The 23,865-nt window shown below is 36.8% G+C and overlaps 6 protein-coding genes and 1 long non-coding RNA gene across 13 annotated transcripts; 4 read left to right on the forward strand and 3 right to left on the reverse strand.

The window, feature by feature from the left end:
* Positions 1-204: 204 nt before the first annotated feature.
* Positions 205-4,459, reverse strand: LOC105175381 (Chaperone DnaJ-domain superfamily protein). 2 transcript variants are annotated; one of them, XM_011097814.3, is made up of 10 exons: positions 4,189-4,459; positions 4,015-4,077; positions 3,858-3,924; positions 3,410-3,469; positions 2,800-2,850; positions 2,578-2,658; positions 1,610-1,722; positions 1,320-1,437; positions 1,041-1,167; positions 205-641 (listed from the first exon to the last, which is right to left on the reverse strand). In XM_011097814.3, exons 1-10 carry the CDS (start codon positions 4,305-4,307, stop codon positions 634-636), a joined length of 807 nt encoding a protein of 268 aa, XP_011096116.1. In that variant the 5' UTR covers positions 4,308-4,459; the 3' UTR covers positions 205-633. The 2 variants fall into 2 exon arrangements, with proteins under 2 accessions (XP_011096116.1, XP_011096115.1); XM_011097813.3 differs by having other exon boundaries at positions 205-626; positions 4,189-4,457.
* Positions 4,460-6,481: 2,022 nt separating this feature from the next.
* Positions 6,482-9,991, forward strand: GA2OX8 (gibberellin 2-oxidase 8). 4 transcript variants are annotated; one of them, XM_088876038.1, is made up of 4 exons: positions 6,482-6,601; positions 7,155-7,612; positions 9,073-9,394; positions 9,507-9,991. In XM_088876038.1, exons 2-4 carry the CDS (start codon positions 7,164-7,166, stop codon positions 9,738-9,740), a joined length of 1,005 nt encoding a protein of 334 aa, XP_088732164.1. In that variant the 5' UTR covers positions 6,482-6,601; positions 7,155-7,163; the 3' UTR covers positions 9,741-9,991. The 4 variants fall into 4 exon arrangements, with proteins under 4 accessions (XP_088732164.1, XP_088732165.1, XP_088732166.1 ...); XM_088876039.1 differs by lacking the exon at positions 6,482-6,601 and adding an exon at positions 6,602-6,738; XM_088876040.1 differs by lacking the exon at positions 6,482-6,601 and adding an exon at positions 6,689-6,817.
* A 326-nt stretch (positions 9,992-10,317) lies between these two features.
* On the forward strand, positions 10,318-11,820 carry LOC148784899 (uncharacterized). Its single transcript, XR_016063314.1, has 2 exons — positions 10,318-10,881; positions 11,355-11,820. It is a non-coding gene; the product is annotated as an uncharacterized LOC148784899 (long non-coding RNA).
* A 337-nt stretch (positions 11,821-12,157) lies between these two features.
* On the reverse strand, positions 12,158-15,879 carry LOC105175383 (uncharacterized). Of its 2 annotated transcripts, none has more exons than XM_020698470.2 (5): positions 15,231-15,879; positions 14,841-15,056; positions 14,330-14,426; positions 12,806-13,016; positions 12,158-12,597 (listed from the first exon to the last, which is right to left on the reverse strand). In XM_020698470.2, exons 1-5 carry the CDS (start codon positions 15,255-15,257, stop codon positions 12,516-12,518), a joined length of 633 nt encoding a protein of 210 aa, XP_020554129.1. In that variant the 5' UTR covers positions 15,258-15,879; the 3' UTR covers positions 12,158-12,515. The 2 variants fall into 2 exon arrangements, with proteins under 2 accessions (XP_020554129.1, XP_011096119.1); XM_011097817.3 differs by having other exon boundaries at positions 14,330-14,432; positions 15,231-15,864.
* A 1,762-nt stretch (positions 15,880-17,641) lies between these two features.
* On the forward strand, positions 17,642-20,245 carry LOC105175384 (NDR1/HIN1-like protein 26). Its single transcript, XM_011097818.3, has 2 exons — positions 17,642-18,565; positions 19,133-20,245. Exon 1 carries the CDS (start codon positions 17,841-17,843, stop codon positions 18,528-18,530), a length of 690 nt encoding a protein of 229 aa, XP_011096120.1. The 5' UTR covers positions 17,642-17,840; the 3' UTR covers positions 18,531-18,565; positions 19,133-20,245.
* On the reverse strand, positions 18,925-23,660 carry LOC105175385 (putative UDP-3-O-acylglucosamine N-acyltransferase 2, mitochondrial). 2 transcript variants are annotated; one of them, XM_088876659.1, is made up of 11 exons: positions 23,391-23,660; positions 22,609-22,810; positions 22,360-22,436; positions 22,171-22,220; positions 21,866-21,930; positions 21,696-21,747; positions 21,555-21,625; positions 21,345-21,411; positions 20,851-20,922; positions 20,486-20,692; positions 18,925-19,975 (listed from the first exon to the last, which is right to left on the reverse strand). In XM_088876659.1, exons 1-10 carry the CDS (start codon positions 23,533-23,535, stop codon positions 20,612-20,614), a joined length of 882 nt encoding a protein of 293 aa, XP_088732785.1. In that variant the 5' UTR covers positions 23,536-23,660; the 3' UTR covers positions 18,925-19,975; positions 20,486-20,611. The 2 variants fall into 2 exon arrangements, with proteins under 2 accessions (XP_088732785.1, XP_020553892.1); XM_020698233.2 differs by having other exon boundaries at positions 22,609-22,816; positions 23,391-23,656.
* Positions 19,508-20,101, forward strand: LOC105175386 (NDR1/HIN1-like protein 10). The gene has a single exon (XM_011097820.2). It carries the CDS (start codon positions 19,508-19,510, stop codon positions 20,099-20,101), a length of 594 nt encoding a protein of 197 aa, XP_011096122.1.
* Positions 23,661-23,865: the final 205 nt, after the last annotated feature.

A 23,865-nucleotide genomic window follows, 5' to 3' on the forward strand; every position in this document is an offset into this window, starting at 1 on the left:
GGAGTAGAGTGACATCATTCTGTTTCAGTTAAGTTTAGTAATTTTTAAACACTAATTTAGGATATTAATTAAAAACAAGATAAGCAGGGTATGAGAAATTACTGGCTATCATGCTAGGTAAGAAGCATAAAGAATGGGGCAAATATACATTCAACACTAAATAGCCACGGAGTTCCGAGGGGGGGGCGGCGGTGGTGAACATCGTACCAGACAATAAGACAAGTAAATTATCATTAATTTCGTGTATATCAGTGTCCTTGGTTTACCATGGTCTCCCTAGCAATGTATTTGATAGTTGATTCTACAAAATGTTCAATAACTAGCATATTGGCATCCATGCCCAAGTGAGCTTCCACCGCAAACTTCTTTAGTCCATTATATGAAAAGGGATCCGCCCATTTTTTCAGTATACGAGTGTGATCGGACTTTTGTTATCTATCAAAGTATTCTACCCTTAAATCTCTCATCAATATATAAAAAAGAATGGAATTCATTGGTGGAGGTAAGGTTATAATAAATCTTCTATCTTCTGCGTTTTGATTCTTTCCGCATTTCAGCTAGGTAGCTCTCCAAGTTGGGCTTTTCCCATAAACGTCTTTGAACAAGATCTTCCTTTGTCAATTGATCTGACAGTCACCAAACTGGAGTTAGTTGAAGAAAATCTTGTAAGTACTATGAAGTAAAAGAAATCTCGCACGACAAGATCACTGGTGGATGGTGCAAAAACAGTTGAGACATAACATGTCAATGTGTCAAAGTTCTTCCATTCTGGGTTCATTAGATAACCAAAACAATTCCCAGAACCTGACAGCCATAAGATGTCCAAATACGGAAGGCTAAATGAACAAGTCGAACATGTGTCTGCATATGCAGAAAGCAGAGCAAGTATCATGAACCAAACATTGGCTAAGATACTACACATGATAGACGGTGATCAATTTTGCTGTAAATTGATAAATAACCAGGAAAAAAAAAGGCCAAAATGACAGCACCAGTAATTAATAATAACAGCAAGATGACTGTGGACAAGTTATCATTACCTACGTGTCTCCATGAATCAGAAGGTACCCCCAGAGATCGTCTTGTCAGATACGAGGCATCTTCCCAAGAATATGGTGCTTGCTTCACCTGGTACCTCCAGAACCAACACCCATACCATAATAACAGCTGTAGAGGAAACCAAATGAGAAATTAGTTGCTCTTGCTTTCTAGATATGCTTTAGGTCAACTCTCATGAAGGGCAGCACAACAAAATGTTGAGAGCTGCCAGTAAAACTATTAGCTTTCTCATATATCTGGTCAAAATAGGGAAAAATAACCTTTCCCAAGGTGTAAGGCAGTAAAATGAAACGAACACCAATAAGTTCCCAAACAGATGGCTTTTCGGCTCCCTTTATCTGCAGTTCAAGTTCCTCGCTCAGCTCTTCCTCCATCTTCCTACCAAAAGTAAAACTCCAATAGTTTAAAATTGGAATACTAGCTGCCAAATAAGCTTTAACAGCCATAGAATAATCCTCAGATGAGAAAAAGAAGAAAAGCATGCATTTTGAGCTAAATAAAGAAAAAACACTAGGACTTATAACTTAGTGAACAACATCGTAAGGCATACTTGTTTATCTGCTTGTTACCCTTCTTCTTATTTGTTACTCCTCCAGTGCGTTCAAGTTCCATCGCTTTAAGCTTATTTTTATAAGCTGGCGTCTTCTTCACCATATCAACGGCCTACAGTGGAGAACCAGATCAGCACCAGATTGTGTAACGAGTGAGGTTCCAATTTTCCAAGCTTTAATAAATATTTGAATCTATACATACACTATTTTAACTCTCTGGTAGATATAGCAGTTGTTCTCGTTAAAACTAGAAAGGTGATTCAATGAAAATCAGAACTCCATTTAGAACAAACAGAAATTTACATCTGATAGAACATAGTTGCTTTTGATGTTTAGATGATTCTGAAAGGACAGAATAACTACCTGACCAGGAATGCATGTATTTATGGCTTAGGATGGAAATTGTCATAGGTATATTTCTTGGTGTCAGATAAGAGAACTGAAATCTTGTGATCTGTGTCTGATGAGAGCACTGGAATATTTTGAAAATCAAAAGATTTTTCGACTAGCTTCCTAAGTTTAGCGAATAGCAACTTCTCAATTCTTAAGAAATTTTCTTAAATCAAAGATCCTTTGTTCCCACTTAAGCTAAGGGCTAATAGTAAAAGGGCAATGTGCAAGAGCTAAATCTCAATAATACAAATGCCAACACATTAACACTCCGCAGTATTTGCATGTTAACACTCTTATCTCCAAATAATAGAGAATGGTGGAAAGCTGTCCTAACTCAAGCCAACAATACATGCCCTAAGATTTTGTCAAACCCAATTATAATGTCTCAATGCTGTGGAAAGTGGAGCAAAAGGAATTTGAGGAAAACTTACGCTGCATCAAAGAATAAAAAGAGGAGGAATTTGGAACTCAGTGCATGATTGTCATGTTTCATACCATATTTAATAATCATTATTCCATTAAATCAGTACTAAATGATGTCTTCATTAAGTTGTATATAACATCTCTTCTTTACCTGCTTATACCTTGTCCACTGGTTTAGGTACTGAAATCCTGAGAGCACCAAAAGAAGACCCACAAGTACAGCACGAGTATCCTGGATAAACGAAATAGTTAACATCCAATAGCAACATATGTGCATTATTATAGACTTAAATAGGTTTGAGTTAACAATAACATTCTCAAGCTGGAATACGAGAAGAGAGACAAAATTCGCCAGAAAATGAAAATATCTTACTGTCTTATGGCCATAGTAAGCATGGTAGTACCGTGCTGTGTTATAGAAGACCTAATAAAGGAGTAAATAAAGTTTAGTACTGATGAATACAAAATCTAAAATAGAATAAATCAAAAGGATTGGGTGCTCTGGATGATGAAAATGTCAATGGACATCTTAAAGCATGTATTTCTGAAGATATCTTCAGCAGTCAGTGCATATAGTTTCAGTTTGTTAGTGTTGCATGACTCTTTGTGTAGGCTAGTGGGTATGGATACGGGAGGCACACATCCTACCAATGTATTGGACTAGGGTGCCAATGTCAATTTCCTTGATAAATAATTTCTCAGCATATATCATTGAACTCTGTGCTGGTGATTCAGTGAGATTCAACACCCCTTTCTCATCATAAAGAACTCTTTCAAGTAGTCGCTGTTATTCATCCATCAAAGGCTGGGACACCACCTTTCATAGACTGTGACATTGACATACCCTAAGGTCACCTACTCAATAAATATGACTTGATGATGAAACCAACTTCAGAGTGTATGCACACTGTTCATACAAACTACAATCACATAAAACATTTTGCATTTATTTTACCAACAGAATAAATTTCCATAAAACAAACCTCTTCCGGATGTGCAATTGCATAATCATACTGCTCCCTTGTGGCTTCATCTTTCAGAATCTGGAAATGGAACAAATGTTAGCCCATGGAAACGAAACAGTTTTCATCGCCCAACAACAATACCGCAGGAAAACCAATATAATAGAAACAGTCTTATATCCTGAAAGATTCTTTAATAGTGAACTCGATTAAAATCCCAAAAACAATATAATTTTGCATCAACATTCATTCTTTAAAAGTTCATCATCAATGGAAATATATCAATCAAAATAGTTTCACATTCATGAAAAAGCAACAACATATGCCCTGGACTAAAAAATGATGCCACACAACGACCGCCTACATACGTACAAATAATATATCCAGATATCCATAATTTTATCAATAAGTTTCAAATTGCATTCAACTGAATCCATTCCGACCGAAAAATCAGAGAACAAGTAATTACCTCATAAGCATTCGCAATTTTCACAAACTTCTTCTTCGATTCTGGATCGGGATTTTTATCCGGATGACTACAAGATAACAAAAGATAATATACATGCAGTAAGAATTGAACGAACTCTGAAAAAAACAAACCATAGATTAAATCACAAGTGACTCACTGTTTGAGAGAGAGCTTGTAGTATGCTTTCTTGATCTCGGAGGCATTGGCATTTTGAGAGACCCTAGAGATTACATTTGAAGACCAGTTTAATGTATCTGGAAATCAATTTAGTGCCGAAACAAGTAAAAATGACGGACAAGAAGAGAGGGAGGGCGGAGCAAGGTTTACCAACCCTAGGAGATCGTAACAGTCGTCCTCGTCACAGTAGATCGAGATGGAAGGTTGAATGAGGAGGAAGAGCAGGAGTAGTAGTGTGGGTACGCACCAGCGGATCGAAGCTGATGCCTCCATTAGCACGTAATCAGTTGAAGGATCGGCACCCACCGAGAATCGGGAATTCGGAATTGTTGTTTATGTCGGCGGAACCAGAGGGAGAAGTACTCAAGTCTGAGAAATTACCATTTTGACCTCCGCGATACAGTAACGCTTCTCTTTCTTCCTCTTGTTATGGTTAAATAACTATTTAATTTAGCCTTACCACATTTTTCCCATTTAAATCTTATCACGTTAAATATTTTTCATTTATTTATATGAATTTTCTTAAAAATATATTGTCGATGATGAGCATATGATTCCAAACCTCTATTTTGTATCCATTTATTTTCGGGACACCTGCATTTTTTAGTTAATTTCTGATACAAGGTAATTTCTTTTCTTTTTTTTTTTAATTCGTTACAGATAAAATATGATTTTATAAAATTAAACTAAAAAAAAGAAAAAAGAAAAAAGAGAAGAGTTTGGCCTCCGAAAGGACAGGCGTGCTGGCTGTGGGCAAAGCACATGCGTGCCCCAAGTTTTCGTCCTCTTAACTTTTTTCTGATTCAGAGCAATAAGACACGTGAGAGTTGGGGCTCCGCACAATGATGTTTAGTATTTTCCTACGTTAGTCGCGTGTCTCCATACTAACAAATTATTATTGAATTAAATTAATTACAAAATATGTGTTCTGTCTTATTATTATTTTAAAATTACAATTAGTTATAGGTCACAAAAATATTACACTATTATATAATTAGTTAAGATCTGATCAAATTTAATTTAAATTAAAATTTTCTATACATATGGAAATGCGGACGTGAACGAAGATGGTAATGGTATAGTATATATATATATATATATATATATATATGCCTGGTGGGGTCCCCTGTGTTCACCATGGGTCAGTGAGTGGGATAAGTTGAAAGTTGAAGTGGGTAAGAGTTGGAGGAAACAGGATGGAACAGAGCTTGAAAAGTTAGTGCATTGGGATATTGTGACGGGACTTGAGACAAGTTTGTGCCAATCAATTTAATCACTATTATCTTCATTGCGCAAATGACTTGACCGCATCATGTTTCTTTAATTTGCATAATGTTTCAGAAAATATTGATTTTATTATATACAAAATTTAAATTATGTTTATTATATAAATTAGCACAATTATTATATTTCACCAAAATATATATATTATATAGTAAATGGAATTGACGAAGAGATTTCGAGTTTAAATGAAAGTTCAATTCTAGTAAACTAGCTAGCTAGTAGATATAATTAATTAATGATGTTGTTTAACAATTAAGTAGCACAAGTACGTAATTAGTATATATGACGATTTATCATTAGTAGTACGCACTGCAATAAACGCAATTAGGGTTTGAGCAAGGGTAGGGTTTCCCGACTAGTGTGTGCTTCCTTTATTTTTTCTCTTTAACTATATATCTCTCCTTCTGAACATTTCCGAATACTATTTATACAAATTAACTCCCCAAAAATGATCGATGTGAATCGCCTGGTGTTACATGTTGATGACAAACATGATTTTTCATGTTTAATTTTGTCGTGGAATCTAGGAAAAAAGTTTATCGTAATGATGAGGACCACCTTAATTATAGGTACAGTCCAATGCAAATTTGACTTGTATGTCCCACATGCACAAATTTTCATCAAACTTGCACCACATAAATGCAGGATCAAAAGCCCAAGACAGAATCTAATTAGCAACATATATACTTTTGATGCATGGAAGTATTCTGTATTGATTGTAAATAAGGAGTTTAAGTGGTTTATAGTTAATTTTAATGCCTTATCTCTCTAGTGAAGTATTTTTTTTAAAAGAAAATCATGAGACTCATACGAAATCAAAATAGACATTAGTTCAAGCAACGGACAATAATCGAGTCGCAAGCCTCTGTCAAATAAGAAATTCTTGAGATCATTACATATGTTTAATATTGTTCATTAAGCTAGGACAGAATTTTGCAATTGATCAAAACAACCGTCAGATTAAAATTATGTGGTTAATTATATGTTGATGTCAAAGGACAAGGATTAACATGTTTGTCTGCGGACAATGCCATACATGACATGACCAGCTTATCGTGTCCCGGGGCTTGAATTCCAAGTACAATTGTCTGAAACTGTGTTTACTGTTGGCGACAACTATGTAAGATGGTGAAAGACTGTCCTACGTACTATTGTTCAATCATGTTTCTTCTAGAGTACTGATATGTACCTAATCAACTCTCTCCCTCACAACTCCATTGTTAATTAGGTATGTAATCTCAGCTTTACTGCCCAACAAAACACAAGATTCGCACCGTTTTACAGTAAGTGCGAGCGCTCAATTCATAAATTTTGTTCCTTTCACAGATTTCATTACCACTCGACGTTTGTCTGTTGCAAAATTAAGTTGAGCAGGTTTTAAAATGCCTCACACGGGTTCTGACGCTGTGCCCATATTAAGGTAGCTAGACCTCGTCTTCGGATTCATCAAGGGTGTGCAAACGGAGAGAGATTATTACGAACAGCGTTTAGCAAGAAACGTAGGAAAACATGTTTGTTTTTATCATGTTCTTCTTGTCATGTTAATTTCGGGCAACCGTAGTGTCATGAAATCTCAACTTTCCAGGCTAATTCAAGTATTAGTTTCTCCAGGTTGTCCATTTCCATATCTGATACTAATCAAGTTTTTCACGTTTCTTTTTTCCTGATTTATTAACCTCTTGAAACACTACCATTTCTGGTTCTAATTTAATTTATCCAGCTCACCCCAGACAAGGCCAAACCTTAATTAGTGTACAAGGCTATAAGAAAGGATAAAGGCAGCTGGAAGCATGTATAATTGAATTACAATATTGTCATAACTACTTGCTCTTTCAGGCCGTAAGAATGGGAGAATCAGCCGATCCACCATTTGAGACAACTTACAAGAATCTCTTCAGCAACTCGCCTGACAGTACACTGCAAAAAGATTCCAGGCAGGAGCTTGTGGAGGAAAGCGAGCTGCCGTTAGTTGATCTGAACCAGTTAAACCTTGGAGATCTCCAGAGGCAGGCATGTCAGAAGCTGATCGCTCGAGCTTCACAGGAATGGGGTTTCTTCCAGGTTATAAATCATGGGATTTCACGAGATATATTGGAGACAATGAGGGCGGAACAAGTGAAGCTGTTGAAGAAGCCGTTCCTTGATAAGACAAACTACAAAGATTTAAACTTCTCGGCTGGAAGTTACCGGTGGGGGACGCCTTCAGCTACTTGCCTGGAGCAGCTCTCCTGGTCAGAAGCCTTTCACGTATCCTTAAGTGATGTTTTGGGTTCAGGTGGCCTTAACAGCCTCAGGTAATAATCAATATTTATATGTTTACGTAAATTATAAACTTTAACTAATTAATGGGATTGTCTTCGTTATTAAATTTTTATAAGAACTAACGGCTGAAATGATGGCTTAATTTGGGATTTATCAATAGAATCAGCACAGCATGAGATAGATGTAATTATTAAGAAATGATTTAGGGTAGAGTGTGTATAATTAGTGTGGAAAATTCTATATTAAATTAGGTTTGATCGAATTCAATCAATTATAAGTTAAGTGTAATATATTTTTTATGTGATTAGTTACTTTTTCTAAATCACATGACACATGTATTATATTTTTATATAATTTATATTTGGCAAACCCAATTTGTAATATGATTTTCCATCCGTTAGTTCCACATCGAGAACTTTGCATGTGAGAGTGGGAAAATATATGTGTTGACAGCAAATATAATATATTTATTATGTAATTAAGAATCCTTAAATTTTTTGGACCCTAACTTTTACTTTAAATATTGATATAGAAGGAGGGAGTTACCATAAGAATAGAGTAGTGTTGAAGTTTGTTATTATATTTTGGTTCTTGAATTCGGCGAAATCGCATGCATTTTTAGTTCTACAATTTATGACTTGACATTCTTGGAACATCTAAATATTAAGGTGGCAATTTTATTTCATATTTGTAAATTTTGTGCAACTTCGGTATATTGTTCATCGAAATATAATTACACAAAATTAAAATATAATGGAGTAATTTTCAGTACTTAGTATGAACCAAAAATATAATGATGAAGTAGCATTTTTCAATACAACATGCCCCAAACATGCAAATTTCAAGGGAAATGTAGTAACTTTTGTACCTCGATATTTGAATGTTGTAAGAATGTTCATCTTCAAAATTGTATAGGACCAACAAAAATATAGTTTTGCCTCTTAATTTTGGTGAAGAATATTAAAAAAAAAAAAAAGTAAAAAGATCAAAGGACAAATTAATTAAACCATGCACAAGCTAATGTCATTTGAAGTATGTTTCTAATCAATTGATGTTTTTTCTGGATAAAATCTGTAAACTAAACACCACATATACAAGAGTGCCTTTAAATTGAAGGATATTTCAAAGTTTCAAATGTGTTCATCGTAAATTTTGTACGAATAGATAGGAATCTTTTGATTACATGCATGGTACACTTGACATGTACTGAGTCCGTTCAGGTTCATTCAAAAATGTGTGATGTGAGAACGGTCGGCCGAGACATGCCAAGAGGGCATTGCTACCTAGCTCTTCTTATACATACCTAACTCCTAGACATTTTAAGTACTTACGTTGTACCACACCTACCTGCATGTTCCCTTTCAGTTTTATTAAGACATAATAAGCTGCAGATACATCCATCCTCAGTAAAAAAAACTCAACCCTTGAATCTTTCTAATTAGTGATCGATCCTTAATGTGTCCTAACTCTATATTGTGTTAATCATTAATAGCTCAACGATGGGGCAATTCGCGACAATGGTGTCCGAACTAGCACAAATGTTAGCAGACATATTAGCCGAGGAAATGGGTAATAAGACATGTTTTTTCAAAGAAACATGTCTGCCCACCACATGCTACCTCCGGTTGAACCGATATCCTCCATGTCCATTATACCCTCAGATGTCTGGAATAACTCCCCATACCGACAGCGATTTCCTCACAATACTACACCAAGACAACATTGGAGGACTGCAACTAGTGAAAGATGGAAGGTGGATTGCTGTTAAGCCCAATCCCCAGGCCCTCATCATCAACATCGGAGATTTATTTCAGGTACATGTATACCTATATATATATATGTAACATATAATATGGATTCAAAATGATGATATAATTAATATATTTAGACACAATAATTAAGTAACATTGATGAAATTGCACGCAGGCTTGGAGCAATAATGTGTACAAAAGTGTGGAACATCGGGTTGTGGCAAATCCGAGAAAGGAGAGGTTTTCGACTGCTTTCTTCTTCTGTCCGTCTTATGACACAGTCATAAGGTGGAGAGGGGTTGAACCTGGTTTTTATACAAGCTTTAGCTTCGGGGAGTACAGAGAACAGGTGCAACAGGATGTTGACATTTTCGGCTACAAAATAGGACTTTCCAGGTTCCTAGCTTAAAACAGACAAGCCTTTCTCTTTGCAGACAGGGCCTGGAATTTGAAATGGTAGGGAGACCAGTTAAGATAGAACTATCCTCGGCCGGAATTAATAAATTAAATTTCAAATAATTTGTCAACTTAATTTAACTATATTTAAGTTGCATCATATGTACTCAAGTGAGTAAGATAAATTTATTACTCCCTTTTGTTTCCTAGTCATGATTCATGAATGAGAGCTTTAATGTTTTTCACCACAATTAAAGAGTACTACTATATATTGTAATTTGTATGCATTTTATGTACGTAATTTGTTATTCTTATGGTTGAGAGGAGTGTATAATTAATTTGTTATGTGACGAGAATATGATGAGATTTCATAAAAATAACACGTATTTGATCGAGTCACGTTTTATCTATACTATATATTATTAATATATAGTGAATTACATTAATTAAGTTAAGTGATTTTTTATTTGATTTTGTACACATATCGAGTATGCAACCAGCATTAATGCAACATAATGAATATTTGAATCTTATCTAATTTAAATAACACCTTCACTCTATTTCAAAAAGAAAATATTACTATTAAAACAAATAATTAGTTTGTTTTTATGAGTCTAAACCCTAATTTCAATTTCACATCCAAGTTCCCTTTTGTAGCAGTCCAAATATAAAGTTGGGCCCTTTTTGTGAAAAAGGCGGGCAAAGCTGGGGGCGGCATATGAGAAAAAGGGGTTAGAACAAAAAAAAAAAGCAAAAAACAAAAAGAAATTCGGAAATAAAAAAATTGATTTCTTCCTCAACCTTAACTCGTCGAACTTTCGCCGCCGGCCATCCCGGGCAACCGGAACCCAAACTAACCCTCCCTCGCCGACGTGCCGGAGTCTTATCCCACAGACGCAGGATCATAACAAGGCCGTTCGTGATCCGTGGCCAACCGGTCCTTTCGTAATAAGACCGGGAGAAATATACAATTCTGTTTCTCCGTTTCGAGTATTGTTGATGACAGCAATGCTAATGAGAGTGAGTCACTCTCTCCTCTGGGTTAATTCTGTATATATAGCATCCGGGGGAAGGGATGGACGGCGGAGTAACTCCGCCTACGTGGTGTTTGATCGTTGCAAACTCGACCCAGTTTACCCACCCTGTTTCCTGGGGTAAATTCGTTGCACCCATGTTAGTAGATGAGGCTTCTTTCTTTATTTTACGACGTCGTGATTTTGGTGCCATGTAATACAACGCAGTTTCGTGATTAGTTTCATAGGAATTCTAATTAAGTGGTGTAGGTTTGTGATTTGTGCCTAGGATACATCAAATAATCTGTAGAAGTTGGAGATGGTTTTTATGCTTTTAGGATGTGGGTAAAGGGTACTGTTCCTCTTACCCAATCTTTCTTCTATTTGATGGTGAAGTAAGTTTATTGATCATTAAATTCAATTTTAGATAAATTCCAATAAGATGGACAATAATCTGTTTGATAGTTTTGTCTATGCAGTCCTAAAATTGTATAAGGTGACAAGCTGGACAAAAGTTGAGGAAAAGCGTTTTCTCTTTAGGGAATGCTGTCCACAGCTTAATATTATTCCTGTTGCATGTTACTCAAAACATTTGACTTGGCCTTCCCTGTTAGGGTCAATGACGAATTACCCGATTTATGGCGAGAATGTCCCAGTGATCGAGGCAAATGATGATGGGGGCCTTGCTCTGAAATCTGCATAAAACTGATATTGTTCTTGCTCTTCTATCTTCTTGACTTCACAAAGCGAAAATTGAACTGGCTTTAATTGCAGAGATTAAAGCAATTGAAGTAAAATTGTTCTGAGACTCTATCCTGACAGAAACAATAGAAGCTGAATGCCAAAGATTTGGCGCTGCTGCTAAATTGGAGAATTCTTTTCTCAAACAAGGAGATAGAGGATCCGAACAAAGAAATTCGGCCTTCCGGGGCAAAGATTGCGCCAAAGAGGTTAAACGCGTTTACAGTGTTAATTGACACGAAGCTACAGAATAAAAGTTGTGACATGATAGTGTATCATATATAATTCTTGTTCGTGACAAATGATATTAGCAGGGACTTTCAGAATAGTGTAGGAATGGGGAAGGTAATGGGCTTTACTGAACAAACTAAAACTAGTATCCGTGACTCTGGAACACAGTCAGAGAATAATTCTCCAGTCAGTGATGCTGTTGGGAGGTCATGTCAACAACCATTTTCCCCCCATTTAAGTTGCTGATTTAAATGTAAATATGCACACAGCACGCCCCTGCTCTGACATTCCATTTGCTCCCCTTTTTGAAGTATATGTAGATGCTATAAGCATAAGAAATTCCTATATTGTCTGTTGCCTACCCACATGAAAGGCACATAAAACAAAAGGGAGCAGTTGGCAGTGGGCTACCGAAAGAGCACTGATATGGATGAAAGAGGAAAAAAGCGGCAAAAGCGGGTTTCTGGCTCTCCATTGGACTTGTGCAAAGATAGACAAAACTAACATAAAAAGGTATACACATCATGTGGTTTTGATGTCTTCCACTAATATAAAAACTTGAAGATTCTCCATCTCTGTCTTAGTGCTCTCTGCTGTTGTCTTTAGTTTAAAAGATTTGCCATTGAGAAAAGTTGTCCTGTAGACGAGAAGGTCAGACTGTTATCCTAATTCTCTCTGTTCTTTTTGATTTTGCATCTTTTCACTTGCCTCTATATAACTTCTTCTTAGCAAGTTCCAAACATAATTATGTGCAGAAGTTCCTCTTGCAGATGTGGCTATTGATGATAATGGGCCGGTGGTTATCAATTGAGAGCAGTGTCATCCCCACTGAGCTTGCCAATCGATAAGGTGAAATAGATGAGTACAATAGTTCCTACACATGACCTGTGACAGATAACAACACAATTATAATTAATTAGTCAATGATGCCGAGAGGTAAAACCTTGATGAGACAACTGTCCTCTAGTATATAATTTATTAGACCACATCTCGTGGTGGTGAAACATTTCATGTCTGATCCTGAAAGTGACTGTTGCAGTATTGCCTCACCCCACTATCACAAGTAACTGAATGAGGTTAAAGTTAAACTTACAGGGTTGCAAAGAAGAGAAGTATCCTTCTCGGATCAGTAGTCCAGGTATGTGAAGACCGCCGGAAACTGAATCTTTTGCCACCACATTCGCTGCCCACAGTGCCATTTGTGAAGGAGATTTGATGGTGGAGTTGGGGGACGGTGGAGTGATCGGTGGGCCCCATCACCACTACCACTGGCTTTTCAGGCGTGCTCCCTCCATGTAAAGTAGCTGCAGTTTCCATACCAAGCAAAAGAAAAGAATATTATACATACAACACTGGGGGACAGCCTGCTATTGCTGCAAATTTCCCCTAAGCTATGCGCATGTGACGCCCAGGATAGAATGTATGGATAGAAAGTAGAAACAAAAAGGAACAACAGTCTGTAGAGAGCGGTCCATTGGAGAAGTGAGAATTCATATAGTTTTTGGGTAGACTCCACCAAATTTTATACCATCATATATAAAATTAATGCTTCTTAATTTCTGGTTTAGCTTTTGCGGTCAGTTAAATTCAGCAGACCACGGGGATAATTTAAGTATTTATTTTCCATGTTATACATCTACGTCGTGGGTTCTGACCAGGCTACCAGCTGGACTAGGACGGTGATATTAATGTATGATTTGGAGCTTTCATCTGGGTACTGGTGAGTAGTTGGTTGGATCCATGTAAATACGACGTCTTAGAGCATGTATTTTAGTATTTCATGAACTACTCAGTCTATTTGGCCATTTCATCAGGACCTGGCTCTGGTGGCTACTTCTGGCTGAAACTAATCATATATAGGACCCGTACACTAATCATGCAGTAAACCAACAGTGCAGAAACATGGGATCTCTATAACGACAGCTAGCTACACATGACTTGGCGCGACTCAATTCAGTTGTTTTGTTTAAGATACGTGGCGCCTGATCTAGCACGATTGAGGCCTCGCCTCTATATTTTTATAAGGAATAGCATAATAGCAACTTTAATATATCATTTGTATATTTTTATGAGGATTAGCATAACTGCAACTTTAATATATCATTAGCGGTGATGTCGTATCAAATCAATTATATTAAAATATTAATAAAAGATCAATTTAACTAATTCTCAGCATGTGAATGCAAAGATGGTTGACGATCGATAACGACAAGATGTTCAAATGTGGCGTAGATTGGGAGATAGAGAGGGTAGGGGACCGTATTTGGCGTGAAGCAGACCAATAGACAGTCCCCCTAGAAACAACTTGTTCGAAAGTGCATACATACATGCAAAGTGAACACAAAGACAGACCGACTTGAATGCATGACGAATCTAGGTTTTACCCTCAGTATTTCAGAATCTTTATGTCTCTTTCTCCATTAAAATTCTTTGTCAGCAATGATATGTAATAAGTGAAATTACATTCTCATTTTATATGTGTGTGTTCTTTTGTTCCTTAAATTTATTGTGAAGGAGACTAATCGCATCTGTAAGGTGGCGTGGTGTGTTGTGTAGATAGAGAAAGTGACCAATCACGATTCAGCTAAACTTGACTTCTGTAAGAATTTTTCAATACCTCTGGGTGAAGTAGCAAGGAGAGTAGTGTCTCTTTCGTTGGTGGCGATGATTTTCTTTTCTCCGCTTCTGGCGGATCCTTTTCTTGAAAGGTTTCTCTGCAACTTTTTTATTCCACAAACAACAAACTGAGTATTCACAAAAAGACTATTTATGTTTTATGAGTTAGAAATCATTTGGAAAAATTAAAGAACACGAAAAGGTACGAAAAAGCAACAACTTTGGTCTGAAAATCAGTTTTTTAAGTGGGAAAAAAACCGAACTTGAGAGAAAATAAAGTGGGACTTCCGGAATAAACTTCACATCATTATTACATCATTAAAACTCCTTCTGGAAATTGCAATAATTTATTGAATATCAAGAAGCTGACAGCACTTTCCAAGATATGAGAAAGATTGCAGGAATTAAAAAACAAAGTTCAGTAAGAGAACAGGTAAGAACGTTACGACAGACAGCCACCTATTTTTTAACAAATTAAAAATAAGAAAGAAAGAGAGAGAGAAGGAACTGACTGTAATTCTTGAATTTGCATTCATGTCTTTCTCCGTAAGATGAGAGAACCGCTCCATATCCACCACAAAGCTATCAGATTTAGCGGCTGATGGGTGGTGCTGTAATCCATTGACGTTATCAGACACGCATATTTTCAGACCAGCACCTCTCTCTCCCAATTCCCCGGATTCACAATTATTTGAGCTCATCGGATTATGATGAGAACCCATTTGCTCCTGAAGAAAAACAATTAACAAGCAAGTAGAAATAATGTAATAGGCACAGACGACTGATCATCTAAATTATATAATTAATAATGAAGGGGTTTTGTAGTTTATAATAGAAACGGCAAGTTCAATGAAACAGTATAGGGCAATAATTGTATACAGAAATATAGAAAAACCGCTTACCAGCTTTGGATTTTCAGTCATTATCATTAACCACCTCTACTTGCCAAGAAATGATGAGGATACAGAAGAGATCCAAGGCAAAGGAATTGATTGGATTGGAGTAGTTGTTCACAAGGTTGCGTATCTAATCAGGAAACCCATTTCCACTTTCCACCACCTCATCCACAAATGACAAATCCCAAAAACGAAACACACCGCTTGATTTAGTCAACTTTCATTTGCTTTCCTTTCTTGCAAGAACTCCTCTCCCGCCCGTGACTGGTAAGAAACACAAAACTTGATACGCAACAACTCCCTACGTTGTTCTTAAACCTGATCTGTAACAAGTTCAAATTAACCTCAACGCCAGAAACCACTGCTTTGTCATGTATATATCAATCCCTCAAGCTTCATGCGTAACACCATCGATGGAGTGTTGATTAATTGGAGAAGAAGGGATGAGAAATACTGGTGGGGTGGAAGGGGGGATTTCAAGGATGATTTTAGAGAGAGAGAGATAAATGGGATTGGGATTGGAGAATGAAATCATGTGGGATGTTTTTTGTGTTGGAGGGAGAGACGTGGGGAGTTTAGCAGTAAGTTGCAAGTTATATGTATATAGAGAGAGAGGGTGGGAGATAGATACACCCACGCAGATACATAGACATATACACAGACATACACACACACACTAGTTGTTACCTGTCATTATTGTAATTTGTAAGGGTGTATGATTAATTATATTAGGACACTTACTTTAAAGCTGTATGATTGTGATGAATTGGGGTCTACAGTATATAATATCATGCGGCTGTTGAGAGCCGAAGACGTACGTTCATCTTCCTCCATCATTTCAAGATCAATGAGATATCAATCATGCCAACTATTTTTTCTATAATTTTAACTCAAATCAAATTTAAATTAAGTAGTACAACAACTATAATAATATGTATTATGTGATTGATGTATAATTAAAAAAAATAACCAATCACATGACAAATATATATTGTATTTATTTTATAATTGATTTAATTGATGGATTTTTCTGCTTTCCATATCAGCAATAAATATGGTTGAGAATGGATTTCATGATTGGAGTGAATTCGTTGATAAAAAATCCAGGGAAAGAGGGCGTAACGTATGGGGTTGGAAAATATTTGGTGTGGGAGAAGGGAGTAATTTAGAGAGAGAGAGAGTGAGAGAGAATTGGTAGGTGTTGGAAGAGGGCGTAGGGAGCAATACTGGAGCAGGACCACTTCTCTCCCACGCCTCACTAGTCCGCCTCTCTGTTTATTATGTGCTGATTGTTCCCTTCCCTTCCCTTCCCTTCCCTGTCAAAATATCTTTGGAATTTATGACACTATATTATATGCTTCCAATACACATGCTCATGCCACTACTTGTCAAACGTTTGACTTTTAGTGCTAATTTTAGCACGTGCACCAAAGTCAACCTCCGGTTCCATTTCAATGAAAATGTCGAAAACTTCATAACAGTTTTTTTTTTTTTTTATTGTTTGGTGCAGAAAATTAAGGTATTTAATTTCATAAAATAGTAATCGTGAGTGAAATTAAAAAAAAATAATAATATTTTGACAACTGTAGAAGGACACTGGAATCAAATCAATATGAATCTTTTTTCTTTTTTTTTTTTTAATCTCCCTCTCACATTCTCAACATTTTCTGTACTTATATGGGGGTGGGGGCAATCGGAAAATATGATGGGGGATTGTTGCACCCTGAAAATTGGGGGGGTTGATGTCTGAAGATGAGACGACAGCAGCAACCTGTGCAGTGGTAACATGGCCCATAGACAAGCCCAGTCAACTTCCTTGGGCCCAACCATATACTGCAGTCTGCAGTCGTTCCCCTATTTCAGTTCTTTTAACATATACTCATAACACATTGTTCTTGCATGTACAATAAATAATTTTTTATACGTTAAAATATCTTATTAAAAAAATAATATAAAAATAACTTTTACATTTAAAAAAAAAAGAAAAGAAAATTAAATTAAGAGTGTTATCAACACAACAAGAAATTAACATAATTTGTAGGTGGAAAGTATTTTTTATTTTTATATTAGTAGAGATGATATTGGTTCCCATTATATTTAGCTTCTATTTAATTTCTTCTCGAAATGGGAGGGCACCCAAATTATGTGTATGATGAATTTTTCTGATCCATTTTAGATATCAAATGTCAATAATTACAAACTTTTTTTTATCATAAATTAATATAACATTTTACACTATAGTTAGTACATAAGTCTGGTATAATATTTTTGTATAGAATTTTAATACACAATATATAAATATTAAAAAATAATAGCCTATATTAATTTGTAAAACAAGATTCAATATTAAAGCAATGATTAAATCCTTTTCTTGAATCCAGGGTATTTGATGACATGGGACTTTGTAATCAGGACGAAGCAATCTTAAACCAGCAGGGCAGGGCACGGCAGAATCTTCTCGAGAAAACCACCACTAAACTTCCTTCCTTCAACTTGCAAACATTCCCTCAGACATTTTCTTTTCCATCCTGCTAACCTATTATATATCAATAATCAATGGCTTCCCTCTCAACTCAGCAATTCTTTCCCATCAGCCCGCCGGAGAGAGTACCATAAATGAGGTCCGAGAATCGTATTCCTGTTCAATCCACCCCTGGAAACAGCAGGCCCGTGAAGCGGCACCACTCCGCCACTTACTACGCTCACCGCGTCAAAGAAAGTCTCACCACCAGACTCTCCAAGCTCATCTGCGCCATATTTTTAACCCTTCTTTTCCTTGTGGGCATCACCACTTTCGTTCTCTGGCTCAGTTTACGTCCCCACAGGCCCAGATTCCAGTTCCAGGAATTCTCTATCCACCCTGCATTCTCCCAAAGAAATGGATTCCTGAACCCCAAGATAATCTACAATGCCACCGCGCATAATGCTAACCAAAACATTGGTATTTACTATGATTCCATGCATTTCGATGTGTTTTATGAGGACCACAGTATAGGCGGTTCCCCGTTGTTGTTTCCGTTTTATCAGAAACCCAAAAATACTACCATCATCGCCGGACAACTGGGCGCCACCGCCCTGACGGTGAACAGGAGACAGTGGCAGAAGTTCACGGCGGACCTGGCGCGGGGCCAGGTGGTTTTCCGTCTTCAGATTACGTCAATCATTCGGTTTAAGATATCGAGTTGGGATAGCAAGCGCCATAAGTTGCGAGCGAATTGTCCGGTCGGAGTCGGACCGGACGGTTCGATATTACCAATCTACAAAGACAAGCGATGCCCGACTTACTTCACCTATAGTTCAGTGTGATCCAGATGTCTCTAATGCTTTTAAGTTCGTTTTGGGTATGTTTTTTCATTTTTTTACCACTCCGGATTTCGTCGTGCAATTTTGATTTCAACCTTCGGCATATTATTTTGTTAATAAAATGTGTACAAAATTATTTATTTTGGGCTCGTGATTTTCCCTAAGATTAATGCAAATCAAGAAATCAATTATCCGAATAGATTAGGAGAATTAATTGGTTTTAAGAAAAATAGTAAAAAAATTGTTAGCCAAGATTAATTCACAGCCAAATTATTTTTAGTAGACATTAGTTTAGCAACATTTTAGTAATCTAAAAAACACAATTAAGACTGAAACTCATCTTACAAGAAGTAGGTAATGAGATCAAAATTCTTGACAACCATAACCTAACCAGACCTTTTAAGAAGAAATTTTCACATTTCATCATAATCCAATGTTATAATATGAGTCTAATAAAATAAAGCTGAATGCAAAATGTACTGGGCCTAACGTATAAAAAATGATATTTGTGCTGAATACGTCCTAAATTCATCATCAAGGTTGTATTCTCCCCAAACGTTGATTTTCGGGACATAAATTGATCTTTATCTGCTTTTGGCATCCAGGCGGTGCTGCCTCTACAGCAAAGCGCGTTTATGAAGCTATTTTAAGCCTTTTATCCTCAGTTTTCTTTTCCAAAATTCCCCATAACAACTTTTGAACTCAAACTTTTTCTTCAACTGCTTAATTAATCAATCCTTCTGCACCAAGGAATTGTTGTCCTAGTCAGGGCACATCACTTCCTACTCAAAAACAGATCCATTACCATGTACTAGATTCTATCTACCTGTTAAAGTTGCAACCTTTTAAGTATATATTTCTAATCCTCATTGCTACATAATAATATGTCTTTCTAACTTCCACCATAAGCCCCTTCACCTTCCTCAACCTGTTTGTTATATGCAAAAGAATTCTTTCCCTGATAATTCATTGCTTCAGAAATGGCTCTCCGGAAACTTGACAGAGATCAACTCGGCATGTACTGCTGGTTCTTTTCTGTGGTCACTGTTTTGAGTATGGCTGGTGTAGTCTCATGGCTGAGTCTCACGCCCAAAAATCCAGGTTTCAGGGTTTCAGATGCACGCTTTCCTGACTCCAGGAATCATTCCATGCACCTCAATGTATCAGTTCCAAACAACTCCATAATATTTGACCTCGAGATCAGCAATCCAAACAAGCGTATGGGGATATATTACAGTGGCATCAACCTGGCATTGTTCAGCGGTGGTGGTGTTGTTGGGACAAATTCCATCCCAGCTTTCTATCAGGGATACAGGAACACTACTCTGTTCCAGATACTGATACATGCAAGTCAACAATTTTGGCAAGCTACCAATGCCGGGAAAGTGGATTTTATGGTTAGGGTGGAAACTGCTGTGAAGTTTCGGATTATCAAATGGAAGACAAAGCTGCACCAGATTTCATATGAAGAGCAATTCAGAGATGTGAATATCAGTCTAAATAGGACTGTTTCAGGAGGAAATTATGCAGAGGCAAAGCTGCAAAATGCATCAAAAGTCAGAGTCGGAGGTTGAGTTGTTCATGCAGTTAGGTGATCGCAGAGTCTACTTTTGTACATTAATTTTCTTCCTTCTTGTTTTTGGGTTTTATGTAGTATACCTGCACTAAATGCCAGAAATTTGCTGTTGAAGAGTAATATGACCAGAAATATTCATGGATGGGAAGATCATTCAGTAGGAGAATATAATCTTCACACTTGAAAAATAGTAGTTGGGTTGGGATACGGGTGTGTGTTAACCATCGAATTTTAATTTTGGGTGTTCATTCCAACACTTCTTTCCCTACATGGTCCTATATTCCGATGTTCTTATGGTACAGGAAATAAGATGACAGCAAATGAGCAAAGAAGAAAATGAGTAACCTTTACTCTTTGTAGCTTTGAAGATAAAATCACCAACCTCTTCTATCAGTAGCCAACAACTGAGCTGACTTCTCCCCCCGTCCTCTGAATAATCTTCAAAACCTTCCCTGACATGGCACTATCAACTTATGTCCTTGGACATGGTAGGTAAGTTGGAAGCAGACTATGTCTTTTTGTGGTGCCAAAATTCCTTTGAAATTTGGCGGACACTGACGACCTGCTTTCGCCATTCATGAATAGGCATCTAAGATGACAAGAAGGAAAATTTTCTAATCACATAAACTTGCGAACATAGAAATAGTGTCCAAGAAGTAAAATGAAATTGTGAAGAGTAAACCCCACCACTCAACTCCACTAATTTACTGTACTGATAAAGAAAAATGAACTGAAGGAAGTTCTTACAGCAGGGAAGCCTCCATAATCCCCTGCTTCACTGATGTTCTTGGTCACACAGCTATTGGCAGCTAGCCTGACCTGCATCTCCATTGCCATCAACTATTTAGCATTCAGCATGACGATGTTTTCATATGATTCAGATCCATGCCAAGAGGAAGTTCCAGAAATAATACTAAGCAAATTGTCATGCCAGCATGAAGGCAAAATTTTCCAGGAAATGAACTGTATCTTTTCTTACAGGGTAAAAGTGCTCTTCAAATTGGAATTTACAACAGCCCATGGATGCAAGTAGCCAAAAAGGAAAATGGCAAAAAGGTCCACTCATGAGTATAGATGACAGCACACAAGGCCTTGGTGGGCATGTATAAAAATGAGATACGAAGGCTTAAGACAAATATTCAGATTCTACAAACATTGTAAAAATCTCTCTATATTACGACAGCACATGAAAAAGACGTACTAAATTAGATAGGCAGGAGAAGGAGTCAAGTAGAGACAACCTTTGATGCTATACAGACATGATCACGGATTGAAACTCTTCCTCCTAGTGTAACATAATCTCCTATACTGCAAAGATAGCATAGATATGTGTCAGATACTAGAGGTTTTGAAAGCTGATTACAACTAGAACTTAGAGTTCAAACAGATAATTATTATATCTAATTAAGTTTCTGATGGTAAAAACAGAAGAGAAAAAGCAGCTGGCATACGTTACTGAACCGGCAATCCCTACTTGTCCACATAACATACAACCTTTCCCTATCTCCACATTGTGACCTATCTGTAAGTGAAGCACACAAAATGAGTACATCTAAAAACTAATCAGAAAACTGCAAGAAAGTGAATCACACCTGCACCAAATTATCGATCTTGGTATGGTCCCCAACTACTGTATCTCGCCAACTACAGGGACAAAAATGTACCAGGATCATCATACAAAGGCATACTGAAGACAGATTTGCAAACGCTAAATTTGTGTTGATAGCAGCAAGCAACTAGTCAGAGTCATCATGGATTTCACCTGCCCCTGTCAATGCACGTGTTTGCACCTATTTCCACATGGTTGCCTATCCTTGCTTTCAAACTCTGGAGACAGAAAGGAAAAGTTCAATATAAACTGCAATAGAGACATAAACAACGAAAGGAAGTGTACAAACAGAAAGAAAAAGGCAAGAAAAGAAAAGGAAGAATGGAAGTTCATAAGATTATCCAGTTTATAGAAACTTTATCTTTTACGACACCCAAAATACAGATGTCAGTCAATACTATCATACACAATGAAGAATTCAAGTCAAATATCATAGGAAAATATATTTCATAACTAACTTGAGGCTTCTTCACCATAATCCCTTGTTCATCAACGAAGAAGCCAAAACCTACAAGGAAAGACAATATGGACCCCATTTTTTAGCAAATCAGCAATATATGCTTGCAGAATAACGTATTAATGAGATGTAGTGTAAGAAGATTCAAGATAACAATGAGTGTGCAAAGTCTGGTAGTGTCCAGACTTACCATCTTGACCAATGGCGACCCCATGATGAATAACACAAGAATCGCCAATTGAGCAATTGCTGAACACAACGTTGTAACTGGAGAAAAACATGTTGACTGAGTCAAAACTGGATATCAGTGGAAAAGTACACAACAATCTCTTGATACGTAAGAAGTTGGACAAGAAATCCAATGAACAAAAGGATAGACAATGAACAAGTGCCTTAGTTTCAAATCTTGATCGTACATCAAATGAATAAATGAATGTACCCTGTTCTTGTAGATTGACCAATCGTAACAGCAGGTCCAACAATGGTTCCTGAACCAATGCAGACATTTGCACCCACCACAGATTCTGAGTGAACAACGGCCCCGATCTCTATTTGAGCAGTTGGATCTATATGAGCAGATTTATGATACATGCCACCTCCATTGCACCATTTCTGAAATTCTTGATCATCCGTCTTAGCACCTAGATCTAATCTTGGATTAAAGTATGATTTAAGCACAACAATAGTTAAATTCGAAGATGAACAGAACTAAAAGTATTTATCTTGATAAGGTGCATAATCAACAGGCAATGTGCTTAAGTTCAATACCAAAAACACCAAACAAAACCCTCACACAACTAATACACTAGGGAAAAACAAAAATTATAAGTATTGCAAAACTAGATATTGAGAAGGGATATTTAATCCAGGCCAGAAGAATAATAGTATAACTGGCAAGAATTGAAGCATAGATACATTGTCAATTCATAGAAGCATAAGGGTAGAAGAACAAAACATCAACCGGAATTTTAGCACACAGGCCGGAGAGTAAGCTGAAGAAAGGGGGTGGAGTTCAAGTACGTCTAACTTTCTAAGGGAAATTTTCACAAACAGTTGACCACAAGAAATTCGTCCCAAGGGGAATTTCCCCAAACAAGTTGACAGCAGGAAATCCGTCCTCGGAGAAATTTTCGCAACTCACAAACAGGTTTGCAGCAAGAAACTCATCCTGATGCAAATCAGTTGACACATGAATGGATTCATTCTGAATAACGGTCTAACCTGGATGTTGATTAGAGAAGTTGTTTTGCATGAGTCTTGAGACGATGATCGTACGCACATTGAGTTTCTTGAAGCCCAGGGAACTGAATGCGGAAATGTACGATCCCGAGAAAAGAGTAGCTAATTTGCCAATGCGCAATGCCATGAAAAGAGTAGAAGGTTGAAGCCGCTTTTCTTGTACCCTAACTAATTTATTTTGACACACAAATTTAAAATAAGAAGAAGAGGGAGCGCAGCACTGTAACGGTCAACTGAGTGAACTAATTCCTTTAATTCAACTTTACAATTATTAAATAATAATAATTATATTTCTTCTATTTATTATTTTACCAAAAAAAATAATATTTATTTATATTGTAAACATTGATTTCAAATCTTGAGCATCTCAGCAAACATGTGTAGCATAAAGGCACAGTCACTACTCCTAAAGCAGTCGGATTTTGACATTGAATAAAAATGAGACAAGAGAAGGTGT

The sequence above is a fragment of the Sesamum indicum genome, linkage group LG12 (genome assembly GCF_026168435.1).
Source record: "Sesamum indicum cultivar Baizhima isolate 11 linkage group LG12, ASM2616843v1, whole genome shotgun sequence".
Taxonomy (NCBI): domain Eukaryota; kingdom Viridiplantae; phylum Streptophyta; class Magnoliopsida; order Lamiales; family Pedaliaceae; genus Sesamum; species Sesamum indicum.